The sequence below is a fragment of the Calonectris borealis genome, chromosome 6, assembly GCF_964195595.1.
Source record: "Calonectris borealis chromosome 6, bCalBor7.hap1.2, whole genome shotgun sequence".
Lineage (NCBI taxonomy): Eukaryota > Metazoa > Chordata > Aves > Procellariiformes > Procellariidae > Calonectris > Calonectris borealis.
In genome coordinates this window covers 35,759,515-35,773,798 of record NC_134317.1, presented here as the reverse complement: position 1 = coordinate 35,773,798, position 14,284 = coordinate 35,759,515, and the positions used below count along the sequence as shown (strand labels likewise).

At 38.0% G+C, this 14,284-nt stretch overlaps 1 protein-coding gene across 1 annotated transcript in view; it reads right to left on the bottom strand.

The window, feature by feature from the left end:
• Positions 1 to 14,284, bottom strand: part of COL5A2 (collagen type V alpha 2 chain) — a 50,551-nt gene that overhangs the window by 33,452 nt on the left and 2,815 nt on the right. The window contains exons 4-13 of the mRNA XM_075153899.1: positions 12,642 to 12,752; positions 10,839 to 10,916; positions 8,711 to 8,755; positions 8,124 to 8,177; positions 7,460 to 7,513; positions 5,939 to 5,992; positions 3,499 to 3,552; positions 2,709 to 2,762; positions 1,452 to 1,496; positions 172 to 225 (exon numbers count right to left, since the gene is read on the bottom strand). Coding sequence (XP_075010000.1) covers positions 172 to 225; positions 1,452 to 1,496; positions 2,709 to 2,762; positions 3,499 to 3,552; positions 5,939 to 5,992; positions 7,460 to 7,513; positions 8,124 to 8,177; positions 8,711 to 8,755; positions 10,839 to 10,916; positions 12,642 to 12,752 — 603 coding nt within the window. The remainder of the gene's footprint in view (positions 1 to 171; positions 226 to 1,451; positions 1,497 to 2,708; positions 2,763 to 3,498; positions 3,553 to 5,938; positions 5,993 to 7,459; positions 7,514 to 8,123; positions 8,178 to 8,710; positions 8,756 to 10,838; positions 10,917 to 12,641; positions 12,753 to 14,284) is intronic.

Genomic DNA, 14,284 nt, shown 5'->3' with positions numbered 1-14,284 from the left:
AAAGGTCTCACCCTACAAAACTCTGCTCAGCCCTAACTTTCTCAAGCTGCAGCAGAACTCACCACAGAAGTGACTAGCAGTCACATGAATAAACACTTTTAGGCTTAGGGATTTAAATTTAAGTAAAACAAGGGAAGAATTACAAGGAGAGAAAAGGAAGATCCTACTTACAGGGGCACCCTGTGGTCCAATTCGACCTCTTTCTCCTGGCATTCCTCTAGGTCCCTTGAAGAACGAATAAAAAGTGCGTTATTTAGGAGCTTATCGTGGCAGAATAATAAAAAGGGGAAAACATAGTTCACTTGATTTTTTTCTCCCCATAGTGGAGAGAACACATGCTACCCCCTCTTTTTTTTTTTCTTTTTCTTTGCTTTTTAGCCTTCTTTTTTTAACATACTTGACTTTTCCTTTGCTTCAAATAAGTTTTGCACCGCATCGCTCTTCAGCGATTTTATGCTCAGTCTTCTTTACTTGCTTTTAACAAGAACATGATTAGGTTCTACAGGCACGATAAGGACGGAAGATGCGAACAACAGTTACAGAACCCAGTTTTTTTTTTTCCTCCTGCAGGTGTAGCTTATCTTGTCCTATAGCAGGAAAGAAGTAGCAGCTTACATAAATCCTTGCAGCCTCACAGGCTTGCCCAGTGGAAATTTAACAGAGTGTAATTTCTCTTTTCCTGTTCCAACAGTATTTCCACTTTCAGACACATTAGAATAAGTTCTGTACATACTCACCAGGGTCAATAATGCAATCTCATTTACTACGTCTCATTCACAAACTAGGTTCCACTTCAGGGATACTACATTCTGCATGACACAAGATAGTGCTTCGCAGAGAGATGTCATTATCGGATATCAGAAAGGTGCTTTACTTCCAGAAGCATTGCTGAGAGTTGATTTTTGGCATGTTACACTGCTCACAAGTATTCAGTTGTCCAAAACCACATCTGAATGAAAACTACTCTGAGAAAAAGTTTCTCCATTTCACTTCCATGTCATGCATGCTTATCCTCACCATAACCTCCAAAACCCTCTGTCCATGGTTTTCTTAGCTAGCGCATTTCTGACCTAAATTATTCCATTTCTACCTCAGAGCAACCTAAACCAGTTTTTCTCATGTTGAAATCACTCCACATGAAGCATCAACATGTAAAAAAAAATTTAGTCACCCTACACTTACAGGAACAGGTAAACAATCACAAAACCTACATTCAGGTTTCTGTTCAGCTTTCTCATTTATCGTTATTATCTATGGCTGTGAATTGCGAAGGATAACAGCTTATAGTGGACCAAATTTGCTGTTTGTGTAATAGAAAACAAAGCCTTAATTAAGAGTAAGTTCAGCTTCATGACATCAAGTACAGATATCAAAACCTTAAAATTCCTATTGGCAATAGCATTTACAATCTCAAAGCCACTTCTGTAATATCCAATGCACGTGACACTCACTAGAGGACCCGTTGCACCCATGGCACCTGTTGGTCCGGATTCTCCCTAAAAATGGAAATGAAATGCCACAATTAGAGAAAACGGCTTAGAGGAAAATGGAGTTACATGTTTCCTCCCTGTCGTCCATGCTTCTGTTAGGCCTGAGAGGCAGATTTGCACAGTCACCTGTGCATCGAGGGCGCTGTTTCCCATGCTGATGGGAAATGCCGTATTTACACATTCTCAGTGAAGCAGATTTAACTCCCGCCTGTTCTAGCTAACAGCCCGCACCCCCGCTGCACTGTTTCCAACAAGTCTCCTGCAGTCTTTGCCTCCACAGAAAGTGGTAGGCAATCTCAGGAAAGAAATCTTTTCCTACACAAACTCTCTTTAACTACTGATTTCACAATTAAATTTAGATTTTGGAAGATTCACTTCCTTTACTACGTTCTTAATCTAAAGGAATAGTTCTGTGCCACCTGTGATTCCTGCCTATACTGGGCCAAAAATGTTTCAGTATCAGCACTGATCAATGCAGAAAAGCCTGAAAAAAAGTGTTCTATGCTCTTGAAGGATTGTCTCCAGCTGGCTATCCTCTGTTACCACTGCTTTGAGCTGAAGTTGTAAGGGTGCTGCAGTACCAGCAAGGGTCAAAAAAAAAAGAGAATAAAATTGTTAGGTGAAAAATAGTCAGTCTGATAAAATATATTCTCTCTCCTCTCCAATGTTTCAAGCCAATCTCTAGTATGGTAATCCAAAAGAGGAGAGACAGTTTCCGTTATGCATTGCTTTAGTTTAGTTTAGTTTAGTTTAGTTTAGTATATTATACAAAAAATGTCAGAAAACTTTTTTCCTCTCTCAGCTTGGTCACATAAAGCCAACAAGAACCACAAACTGGCCAAGTGGAAAATTGCAAGATGTGCATGGGCTCTTTGTTAACAGACTTTGTTGTCTTCAGTATTACCTAGGTGAGACAGACAGACCACAGTCAATTCACCCAGTGATACCTTACAGGCCTAAAACTGAGCCCCAGCTGAAATGGTGACTGGCACTATTGAACTCTCTTCCTGTATAAAGCCCAGACATGTCATTGTATAGCAGTTTATACGGATCAAAAACACAGTAAAAATGGACAATTCCACGTAGCGTCTCCACTCCATACAAGTAGCACTGGCACGAGAGGGTACAAAGCTGCGTTCAAAAGATCTACTCTCTCTCATTATTTTGGCATTATAGAAAACATGCTTAAGCATTTAGTTCTTTGGGCCATGAAAATACCTTTGCTCCAGCTGCTCCAATTTCACCTTTTGGACCATCAAGTCCTTTCAATCCCTGTAAGAGTTATAAAAATATGGAGAAATTATATTTATATATAAGTACACACACAGAGCATTCCTACTATTATTGTTAAAATAACTTGATACTAAAGTGTTAAGAATGGATTTGAGGTGGCAAGAGCAAGAAAGGGAAAAAAAAAAAAAAGAAGAAAAAAACCAGATGGAATAAAGTTTTTAAACATTTCCTAAATGGAAACCATTTGTACAAGCTACATTTCCTTGGATTTGCTTTCCTTTTTAAAACAAGAACATTTAAAAAAAATCCTAAAACAACAAGGAGAAGGCTCTGAGCCATAGGAAACCTATTTATTCCTCCCAGAAGTAAAATTCTGGCCGGAAAACTTGGTTATTTGTAATCACTCCATGTTGCAAACATATCCACCTCTCAAGTTCCCCACCCTAATGCAAGACGTGCCAACAAAGTGAGAGAACTGTCAGGTTTGTGCCTCCTGAAGCTTGGCAGGGCTCATGCAAGCTCCTTCCAGATTCCCAGATCATTGGAAAATACAGTGAAGAAAGCACTAGAGAATATAATACAGAGGTCAGCTTAAAGGGGAATAGTGTTGATTTTCTGCAAGGCCCTCTTTCTCTCAAATGCCAGCGATTCTGCTGCAATTGGCAGGACTAAAGTGTAGTCAAATTCACCACTAATACAAAAGAAGTTGAGTACCTTTATACTGAAACTGCCTGGAACCATCATCTATAAGGAGAGGGAAAATCGTGTTTCTTACCCTGTGACCCTTGAGACCTGGGAGACCAGGAGCACCAGGAAAGCCTCGAGGCCCCTAAGTAGGAAAAAGAAAAAACAAATAAAATCCTTATTTCTGCAGACAAACCTAGCCATAACGCTGCTAACAGGGAAGAGGGTAGCAGCATTAATACTAATACTCCGAACACTCCTTCGTCGTGGTGACATAATACAGCATTTGAGTGGGTCACACATGATACAGCATAACGTGCTATGAAGTTAGACAGTCTCAGCTTATTTACATTTTTACTGATATTAAAAGCTTTATTGTTTATGTCGGTGTATGATCAAACCTCAAATAGAAGTAATGACTAGTGGTAGATCAAGTTTTGAAGCTTAATGTGAAGAAATCTTAATTAAACAGAGATCAAAACTCAGAGCTATCGTTCAAAATAAAATAGAAACTGAGACCAAACTGCAAACTGTACAAGTTCTTTCAGAATATGTCAGTCAAGTAGCATGACAAACAACTGCTATTAAAACACATTTAACAATTAAACCAGAGTTGTCTTGCACTTAGTTTCCTACAAGTTTCCCGATTTCTCTTTCAGGAAAGCCTAAGTAGTGGAAGGGATCTACATGCCTCCTCGTGTTAGAATATTGGTCACATGAATTCATAATGGAAATCACATTAACACCTTCATACTCTCAGATAACAACAATTCAAGCAAACTGTTTAAACATATCATTTCTTCCTCTGAACAAAGTTCTCAAAACAATTACAGTTCATACCTTTCAGCATAGCAAAAAATCATGAAGGTACATTACAGAAAATGAAGCATTATGAAGCAACACTGATATTCAGAGGAGTGAAAAAGAACATCTGAGATCTCAGCATTGGAGAGGAGAACTTCACATACAGACAAGCTGTTTCCTTGTTAGCATCAAGGAATGTAAGAAAGGTCTTTGTCTTCCTATAGTCAATTATATGGATAATGTTTGATCATAAAGTTCAGTGGGAAATTACTCCAGAGTCTGAGGACTCCTAAAGGGAAAATTACTTTATAAAGGTATGAAATTTCTGAAATTAATACATTAGATTGCTTGAAATTATTTATACTCAGTGAGTTTCTCAGTGAAGGATGATGTTGTTGTCATACAAGATCTTGCATGTAAATTTGAAATTGTATAAATTATGCTTGTTTAGACTGAATGTAGCCCATAAAAACTATTTATTTGGCCTGTGCTCAGTGGTATACGTATATCAGCTTATACAACCAGGGCGATCAAATGATGAAGCGCGCACATGGGACAAGTCACACAGCAAGAAGGCAAATCATGTACAAGGGGAAACAGCCATCGGGTATCTCCGTAGCAGTCTATGGGCCTTGTCATTGATCAAGACATGGCACGCTTCTCTGATAAACTATCGGGGTATTCAATGAGGTTCTCTACAGTGCTATGCAATTGCAGCACACTCTTAATGAGGTTTTTTGTGTGTATGTGCAGTTGCAGTATTTCTTTCCTTCATTACAAAGTCTTCCAAAAGATGTTTTTATTGAGTAAAACAGCTTGATCTGAACAGAACAATACTCCACAGACTACATTTGCCTCAAGCAGCTTACCAAACATTGTCTTTGATCCATAAAACTTAGGAGGAAAGCTTAGGAAACAACACTGCCTTGTTAAAAAAATAATTTCTCTCTCCAAGAGATCGTATCTCTCCTGTTGCTAACAAAATTGCCAGGCAAGAACCGGACACTTAAAAAGAAAAGGAGGCATCTTAAGAGATGATGTGTATCAGGTGGCTTCAGTTCTGGGATTTATCTGTCCCCTTTTCAGCCACACTACAGCTCCCTTCCAGGTACAGAAACTTGACTAATGAAGATATAATTCTCAATATGGGCCAAAAGTATATAAGATGATAAAATGACATCATCAGATATACCTGTTTTCTTTTATTTCTAGAGTAAACCATGACCAGTATCCTCTGCAGTACAAGTACATGTTATTTGGAAATCCTTTAACCACATTTGCATATTGAAAATATATATAAAAATAAATTATATACGACTACGATACAATCCCCTCTTCCCCTGCCCTCAGACTGACTGTCATAAAGGTGAACAGTGCCACCCCAACCTGACATCATTTTATAGTCTCTGAGCACTTCCTCACATGTTTGCGAATGACCGTGTGAAATACTGGGAAATGGAGGACAACGTGTACATACTGTCATCTGTTTTATGCATCTTTCATCTATGAAGCAGTTGAAACGTGCACCCGTGAAATGACTCTCAGGATTAACTGAAGGACTTTCGAATGATCTGTTTGGTTCTGAGCCTTCACACTGATCTGGATCATACGAGTAAGCTAACACAAGTACTTCAGAAATTGAATGGCAGAGCTTTGCACTCATTGAAAGAGATAGTGATGACATAAGTATGATTATTTTGCTAAAATGTAAATAATCATGCTCTTACCGGAGATCCTGGAAATCCAGTCTCACCGGATTGTCCTGGTCTACCAGGTTCACCCTAAGGAAAGAAAAAAAAAGGAACACATGAAAATAGCAAATGTGAAAATCAACTTCTCTTATCATTCTTCCATTCAAACAAATGAGGACATTCCCATAAGTATTATATATCTCTTCTCTTTACTGTAACAATTTCAGTGATATAAAACAACTGCACACATGACTAACAATGTGCATTAGACACATTAACTTAAAAAAGGTTTTTAACAAAGAATTGTGGGAACTGAAGACTGAGTCCAAAATGCATCTCAGCATCACAAGATGGCACTGCAATGTAGTTTTCTTGCGAATTCATGAGGCAACCTTTTGTCATCCTCATGCAAAGAATCAAATTTAATTTTCCATCAGAACAGCAATCTAAAACTGCCCGCATTGTAGCTTGTTACTTCTCCTTCTCTTCAAATGTTTTAAAACGTGTATAATTCCATTCTAGGTCAGTGACTATTTTCTGTGTCATGCCATAGGAAAGAAAATATGGTAGAACCAAATAAGCATGTTTTGAAGATTATTCAAAGTCCTCCAGAATCACAACCAAACATTCCTTTATATGCATCAATCCGTTCAAATACATCCAGGACTCTGGGCTGCAGGAATATGAAAGGCTACAGAAAAACAGTTTCCGGACAGAGAGAAGGTAAAGTGTTTCACAAATGCAATTAAAGAAACCCATACATACATTGGAAGTGGAGGAAGTTCTTAGAGCAGTATCAAGATTTGGCTTCACTGCACTGAGAGTTAACTGTTTCCAAAGATTCTTATAACTCTTCGTACAGTTTAATAAGAAAGCAGCTGTTACACAAGCTATGGTAATTTTTGTACTAAAATATCCAGCATCTGCAGTTTTCAACTTATTTCCAAGTTATAAATGATAATTCAGATGGATTTAGCATGCTTTGCTAGCAAATAATATATGACTACCTGTAACTTCTTAGGCTATTGTTGTGCAGTACATATACACTTATGCCACATGTATAATACATACCTCTTACATATATGTGTACATGCATGGATAAAGTTATAAAATCAGTTATGAAAACAATAAATTATTTAGAAGTTAAAAAACTTTATTGTCCAGATCCAGGTGAATGATATCATTACAGTTCTTCCAACCCATCATGCGATCCCAAAGAGAGGAGACGCCTCCAACTGCCCCCTCCTAACTGTGGTATATTATTAGATTTGATTTCAAGAAAGACACCTCAGTTGAAGAACTGGCTGAGGCAAGAAATAATAAAGAGCCAGTGCTTAAATCTTAGGTATGATGGCGACATGTAAGGAAAAGATAGGAGGGTTTTGAAAAGGGTTACTAAGATTTATAGTTATGACACTGCACTTAATGAGGAGTATGATTACAAAGAAAAGTAAATAGATAAAAGTACAGGCACATCTGCTGGTTAGTCACTGTCTCAAAGATGCCAATATTTGTTTTATTAAAAATAAAACAAGATACAGAGAGTAACAAACTTACATCTTCACCAGGTTTGCCTGGAGGTCCCTCTGGTCCACGAGAACCAACTGGACCCTAAGAAATAAATATATTTGTTGAGAAGTCAATTTAGCCATCACTAAAATATCTATTTGCTCCATTTCAGTCTGGTTTTATAAAAACAGATGTAGAAAAAGGATGATTTTATGCCTAAGCACACTTGCTTAATTTTGTAGTGTTCTTTCTAACCATCCCGCCCCTAAGAAACCTGCTTTATGTTATATAAAAATATGGAATGGATTCTTTAGGAGAAAAAAAATACATTAAAAGTCACAGTTGTTGTTCCAAATCTCTGGCTCTTGCTTTTATTTTTGAATCATTTTATCGCCTCCGAAAAATAAATATTCTCATCATCCTTTGTGTAAGGTACACTACCAGGTATGGTTTAACCAGTGCTTAACCATCCTCAGGTCTGTGCTGGAAAAGGAATAATGATTGTTTATACTACAATCATTATTATGCATGTTCAAAACAATTCAAATTCACTGATTCAGGACAACATGCTTTGAACACCACGACTCTTGACTTAAGTTACTTAATAGCTTCAGCTGAGAGAACACACAAAAAAAAATCTGTTCTGAAGTAAGGAGGTATAATACATTGCTTGCAATTTTATTGTAGAAATGTTTGTATTTATTGGTCTTACCATAGGTCCTGGATCCCCAGGTTCACCAGGTGGGCCTGTGGGACCAGCACCACCCTAAAATTAACCAAAGATGAATACAGTTACAAATTCCAAAAAGTAAAAATATAAGAATATAAATTAAAATCCGTGATCAGGAAAATCACAGCCCATGGGACAGTCTGGATTCTAATTCAGAACCAGCTCACATTGCAAAATGAGTGAAAGTTGGATACTAAAGTCCCTTAAGCTTTGGGCAAGTCCTGTGCCATATACAAACCCCACTGGAAACTTAACACCATGCCAATACTGAAATCAGAACAGTCACCGTTTTCATTGCTGTTCCCTCATTAAAAAAATGTGCGTTCGGCTAAAACCTTGTTAAAGATCTAATAAATTGTTCTTTCTGAGTTAATTTTTGAGTATAGAGTACATCTGGAGCAGAGCTCTTGAGAGCAGTAAGTTTAGATTCATCTCTGCATGAAGATGCATTCATCCTTCCGTCACTGAAGATGGACATTACCTCAGAGGTGCACACACACACCAGTTACTATGTGCTTTGCCTTCACCTCTGGCCAATTATCTCAAATCCCCTGAGGTGAAGTACTTACTTGTTTTCCTTGGAGACCTTGAGGACCTCTTGGACCCACTGGACCCTATCAAAAACATAACTCGTTACACACTTAAAAACACCTTTCTGCAAGCAACATTCATCCTACAAAGACAGCAAAATGGCTTGATAGTGACCTCCAAGATAACGTTTCTATGGTCAAACCCTCGGAAAGGCTTTTACTCGGGAGACTGATGTTATGAAATACAAAAGTACATAGAATGGAAATCTTCAAATTCAAAAAGTTACAACAGTGTAAATTCATTAGCAGCTGAAAATATGGGGTTGGTTGCTTTCTGGAACCTCGCAGTCTCTGGCATCACTCAGAATAACCGGGTTGCCTGCCTCCACTGAAAAAAATGTAGTAACAGAATGGAGTTGGGGGGAATAGGCTTCCCTTGAAGGGAATCTCATTACTCAGATTAATCTCATAATGGAATCAATGACAAAATAAATTCATGCTGCTGTTCTCAGCTGTGAGCAGCAACAAGCGGCAACGGAAGGACATATTTTCATGAATCATACAAACCACTAAAACAGCTTCCAAACGGTTGTGGTTTGTTACAGAAAATTCAGATTTCCCCTTAAAAAGTTTCATGGGATTTTTAGGAAAAATCTCGTGCTTAATTGTAACTTATACCATGAAGTAAACATAATCTTGTCTGAAAGTAATTCTCTTGCTTCTAGCAATACAAAAATATCTATAGCAGACAATAACTTGCATTTTGACAGAGGTTCGAGATTTATGTCTTTTACACAAAATTCATTAATTTTTACTAATTTTTATGAAGCAAATGTAGAAGAGTTAGTAATAGGCCATTTAAAAATTCTGATCACCTTTAAAAACAAAACAAAAAACAATGGTTCTGTCAGTTACTCAGTTTACAAAGAAAGGAAAAAAGCATATTACAGAACATGATGAATCAATCCAAAGACAGTGAGTGAGTGCCAACTGATTTTAATAGACTTTGTGTAAGGCCTTAGAGAGACCTAGATATAGAAAAAATAGCTTAAAAGAGATATTAATATTAAAACAAATCATATTTGAGAATGACAAAAGAAGAGGCAGTACAAGAGATGCAAAGTCTCAAGACAATTGAGTGAAAGGATTAAGCAAAGGGATGGAGGGCAACCAAGTAAGTAGGACAGATTTGTGGAACAAATCATTGTATGTGCCCACAGCAAATTCACGGAAGAGAGACATTCATAAAAAAAGGAAAGTTCTTTGAAGAAATCACCACAAAAGTTAATATGAAGGCAAAACATCAGATTATCTTTAGAACGTTTCAAAATGTATTGAAACTGAGTTTGAAGGTTACTGGTGGGGACTTGGAGGGATAAGATTTAAGCAGGCAAACTCATGGACAGTGCAATCAAAGGATGGTTTCCTTAAGAATGCAGGTTAAAAATTACAGCAAAGAGGGTAACAGTATCTTCACGATATCACAATGTGATAAATACATGTAGTGAAAAGAGATAATACCCAAAAACAACCCCAAGAGTTCTAGCAGAGACAGCTTAGGGTGGTGAAACAGCTTTCACAGATGGTAAAAAATTTCAGCGTTACCATTAAGTCCCCAGTGCACTAAAAGTAAAGGGCATATCTAAACAGTGAGAGATGCCAATGATAACTGGACCCTGTGGAGAAGTAGAATGTCTGTCTTAAAATAATAAAGCCCAGCTTTCAGTTAACAGCTGGTTTCAGAAATAATTTTTTAAATTACTACCAAAAATAACTATCTTTGATGTCACAATGTGAAAAGAAGCCTTCAAAGTTACATGTTTGTTTATTCTGCTTTGCGTTACACCTGACACTTTTCAGTTACTCTGCAGTGACTCAAGATACGAGAAAATCAGGAGCTGTTTTTTTTCCTGTACCTTGCTGTTAGTAGCTGCCATATTTCAGAAGGAGGGAAGGAAGACAACAAGAAGGCTAGAGGTGGGGGAAAAAAGCTTTCACTTTAACAGAAGAGTATTTTTTCCAGGTACTGTGCAAAACTGCACTAGAACATACTGTACGCCCAGGTTCTAGAGGCATAGGAAGTTGAAGAGGATGAATTCCCCTTTGAGATTTTGCACATGCACTCCAATTCCACCCTGTTCTACATACAGGGCTAATCTGGTCTTACCACTGCACCAGGCATCATTCCCATCTGACTACCAAGTCCAGATTTCTCATCCAGTCCTGCCATCTGAGCTGAAAATGGCTGAAAAAAAAAGATGGGATTTTAGCTGTCAGTCATTTTGATGGTTCATAAGGCAAAAATCCATGTAACTGCATCTTCATTATTTACATGGGTTTTGCAGCGCTAACAACTAAATTCTTGTTTTAATCATTAAAATAAAAGTTGTCTTTCCTGTAAATTTGAGGTGGTTTAAGGCTTCAAAGACCAGTCGAATGCATCATATTGTCTGCTCACTATTCTGACTCTACCTCCACTTTAATATTAAACAAATGGGAAAATGACCTAAAAAGAATAAAGCCTCCCATAAAATTAATTGGGTTTCTTTCACTACTTTCAAATTTAAATCACACCTAAACTTCACCTGCAATATTCCTTCATGTCTTCTAAGCCTTTCTTTTGTTTTCACTTACTGTGCTTCAAGTTCAGAAATATCTTAAGGTAAATGGAAATGTAGCTGATTTTATGATTGCAAATTAGAATTTTTTAAGCATGTTGCCCTTATCTAGCAAAGTTGAAGGCCACTGCTGTTCAGGCCAATTCACAGAGACAAATGAGTTAGAGCAGGGAGAACCTTCAGTGCCCTCCTTCTTCTGCTGAAATCAACAGTTTTATTTTGCTTCGTTCAGAGGCAGACCCTCACTGGTGGCAGGCCAGAGCTTACAGTGGCTGAGAAGGAGCAACAGCACAAATGTGCACTCAAGTCGTCTCAGATTTACAGTTTGTTCTGCATCAGATTGGTCCTCAAACACATTTTCCACAAGGCTGGAGATTGCCTAACTTCAGAGACAGGAATACAAACCGAAAATGTCTTAGATCTCTGGCCACACCTATTCTTTCATATTTTCTGTGGAAATCTATGAAGGATGGTGGTCTAACACCCATCCTGGTGCTTCTGTGATTCTAAGGGATTCCTCTGCACTGAAGATACTTACTTGGGCTGAATCTGCTGGATTCAGGACTATTTGGAAAGGTAGTTAAGTCAAGAAATGCTGCCCAAACTTGCAAGCCTTTGGCTGAATATTTCAGCTTATTGTCAATATAACCCCATTGTTTTCAGTAACGTTGCAGGAACAACGTTCCTGAGTGAGAAATGAAAACAGATATCTTCCAAACGGCAATAAATGTGTAACTGAATATACTTGAGAAATTCAAATATGTATTTAATTATCAATCATAATTAGAATTCCATAGAATTGGGGCGGGGGGAGGAAGTCTTGCAGGACACCCTGCCTGTATCTATGGCTGGTTAGCACTGCTTTTCACAAACAATCCCTTATTTAATCTTCTCAGTGTTGGTCTGAACAATTCCAGCAAGAAGTATAATTAACCACATTTTAATTTCTCTCATTAGTTATTCTGTTATTGATAATTCATCTTATTTTTTTGTTTTCTGTATTCCTAATTTGGTACACCAGTTTCCCTGTACTATTGCCCAGATCCCTTGGGTTTAAATCAGGTGGAAGTAACAGAACCCTGCTGAGGGTTTTAGATTTGGGCACCTTGGCTTTCCTACACGCTAAAACCCATTGTGAAAGGTGTGTCCTTTCCGAGGTTTCTCATGTTCAACTTGCCCCAATTTTTGGCAGAACTTGCACTGCCGCTAGCTGCTGTCCCTCATGACTGAGAGACAAGAACTGTGGGCACAGCATTCCATGTTCACTGAAGCAAAGAGGAGTTACTCTTTGGATCATGAGGATCTGGCCCAACACTCACTTTACTTTCTACTAAAGCAAGTGTAAAACTTACCCTGCTTAGTCCATCTGGTCCTGGGTGGGTAGGATGCCCTGGAGGACCAGGGTCACCAGGCTGGCCAGGGATACCAGGTTCACCGTCAATCCCTTGAGGACCCCGAGGACCCTAGAAACGAAATCAGAAATGCCAACAGTGGGCAAAGGTATTCATTAAAATCATTGCAACTGGCAAACAACTGTCTCATTTGTGATAAATCTGTATTTCTACAGAAAGATCTTCAAACAAACAACATCCCTCAAGACCTGTTCCTACCTTCAGATCGGAATCACTGGCTAAAATTAGTCACGAATCCAACACACAAGTAAACTGCAGTAATTTCTCTCACAAGCTCTTTTAGAAACTCAGGTTTCCTATCATTCCATACTAGAGTATACTATTGCTGAAAATCTATTTGGCTTTGCACACAATATAGAATATCAAGAATTTACTTCTAAAACACAGGTAACTCAGACTAGTGTACATACATACACATGCTTAGGAAACTCCAACATAAGGCTGGATTTTTACAGCCTCCTGTAAAAGAATGGTTTAGACAGCTCATGCTATTGCTGAATTCTCAACAGAGTTACACTGCCAAAAATGCAGAGTAACTCCCTGGCGTTGATGTTATCTCATGCTAGTATTTGCAGAATAGTCTGGGAGGCCATCCCGTTGCTCCCATTTTGATCACCCACTTCTGATTGCAAGATGAAACTGCATTCATCTCATCGTGTGTCAGAACTAAAATTAAATAAAGCAGCAGCTAATAAAACATTAGTGGAACAAAATCAATAGCAACAGGGCCAATAAAGATACACTTCAACCATAAACACAGACTTTAAAGTGCTTGTCACTACTGCTTCCTTCATTAGGAGAAAAATGCTTGACTATGGCGAGGAAAAATTTTATACTGTATAATGAGCTCTTCTACTTTAAGGATACTTAAACATAAAACTTTGGAAGCCTGGCTCAGTGAGTCATCTTTACAAACACAATTATAATCAGACAGATTACTTGTATTTCCATGAGATGAGGACTGTGTTTCCTTGCCGTCTGCGACACATTTCAGTGGAATTTATGTCTGAACTGGTATGGTTTGAACTAGTACGGTTCGCACGTTAAAGAAAAAGCATTCCCTTGGGAAAGGGCTACACTGGGATAGAATTGACAATAGGATTCCTGGAAAATCCCAGTGAATGAGCTCGTTCTCTTAATTCTCCATCTATCTTTATGGTCTGAAATTCCTATAAGCCTAGCAATCAGGGGAAAATCTTTTCCTTATCAGACATACACATACACACCCCCCCCTACTTGCAGAATGAGTTGTGAATAGATGCTACTCTGAAACAAATGAGAAGGTTTGTGCGTGTTGGATGGAAGCAGAAGGTTCTAGCAGAAGAATTTATTGTTTAATATTTCTATTATAAACAGAAGTACACACTGCCAAACCTAAAAATGTATACTGTCCAACACAGGAAAAGAATGAGTTATCGTCTTTTGTTTGTTCTCAAAATAAAAAGAAAACAAAGCTAAGCATTAGAGAAAAAAACAGTTGCCTATAAAGAATTAAGCAAGCATTAATACAACGACTACTGATTTCCAATATCCAAACCGAGACACCTTAACAAAATCTGACATAGAAAAAGGTCTTTTTTTTC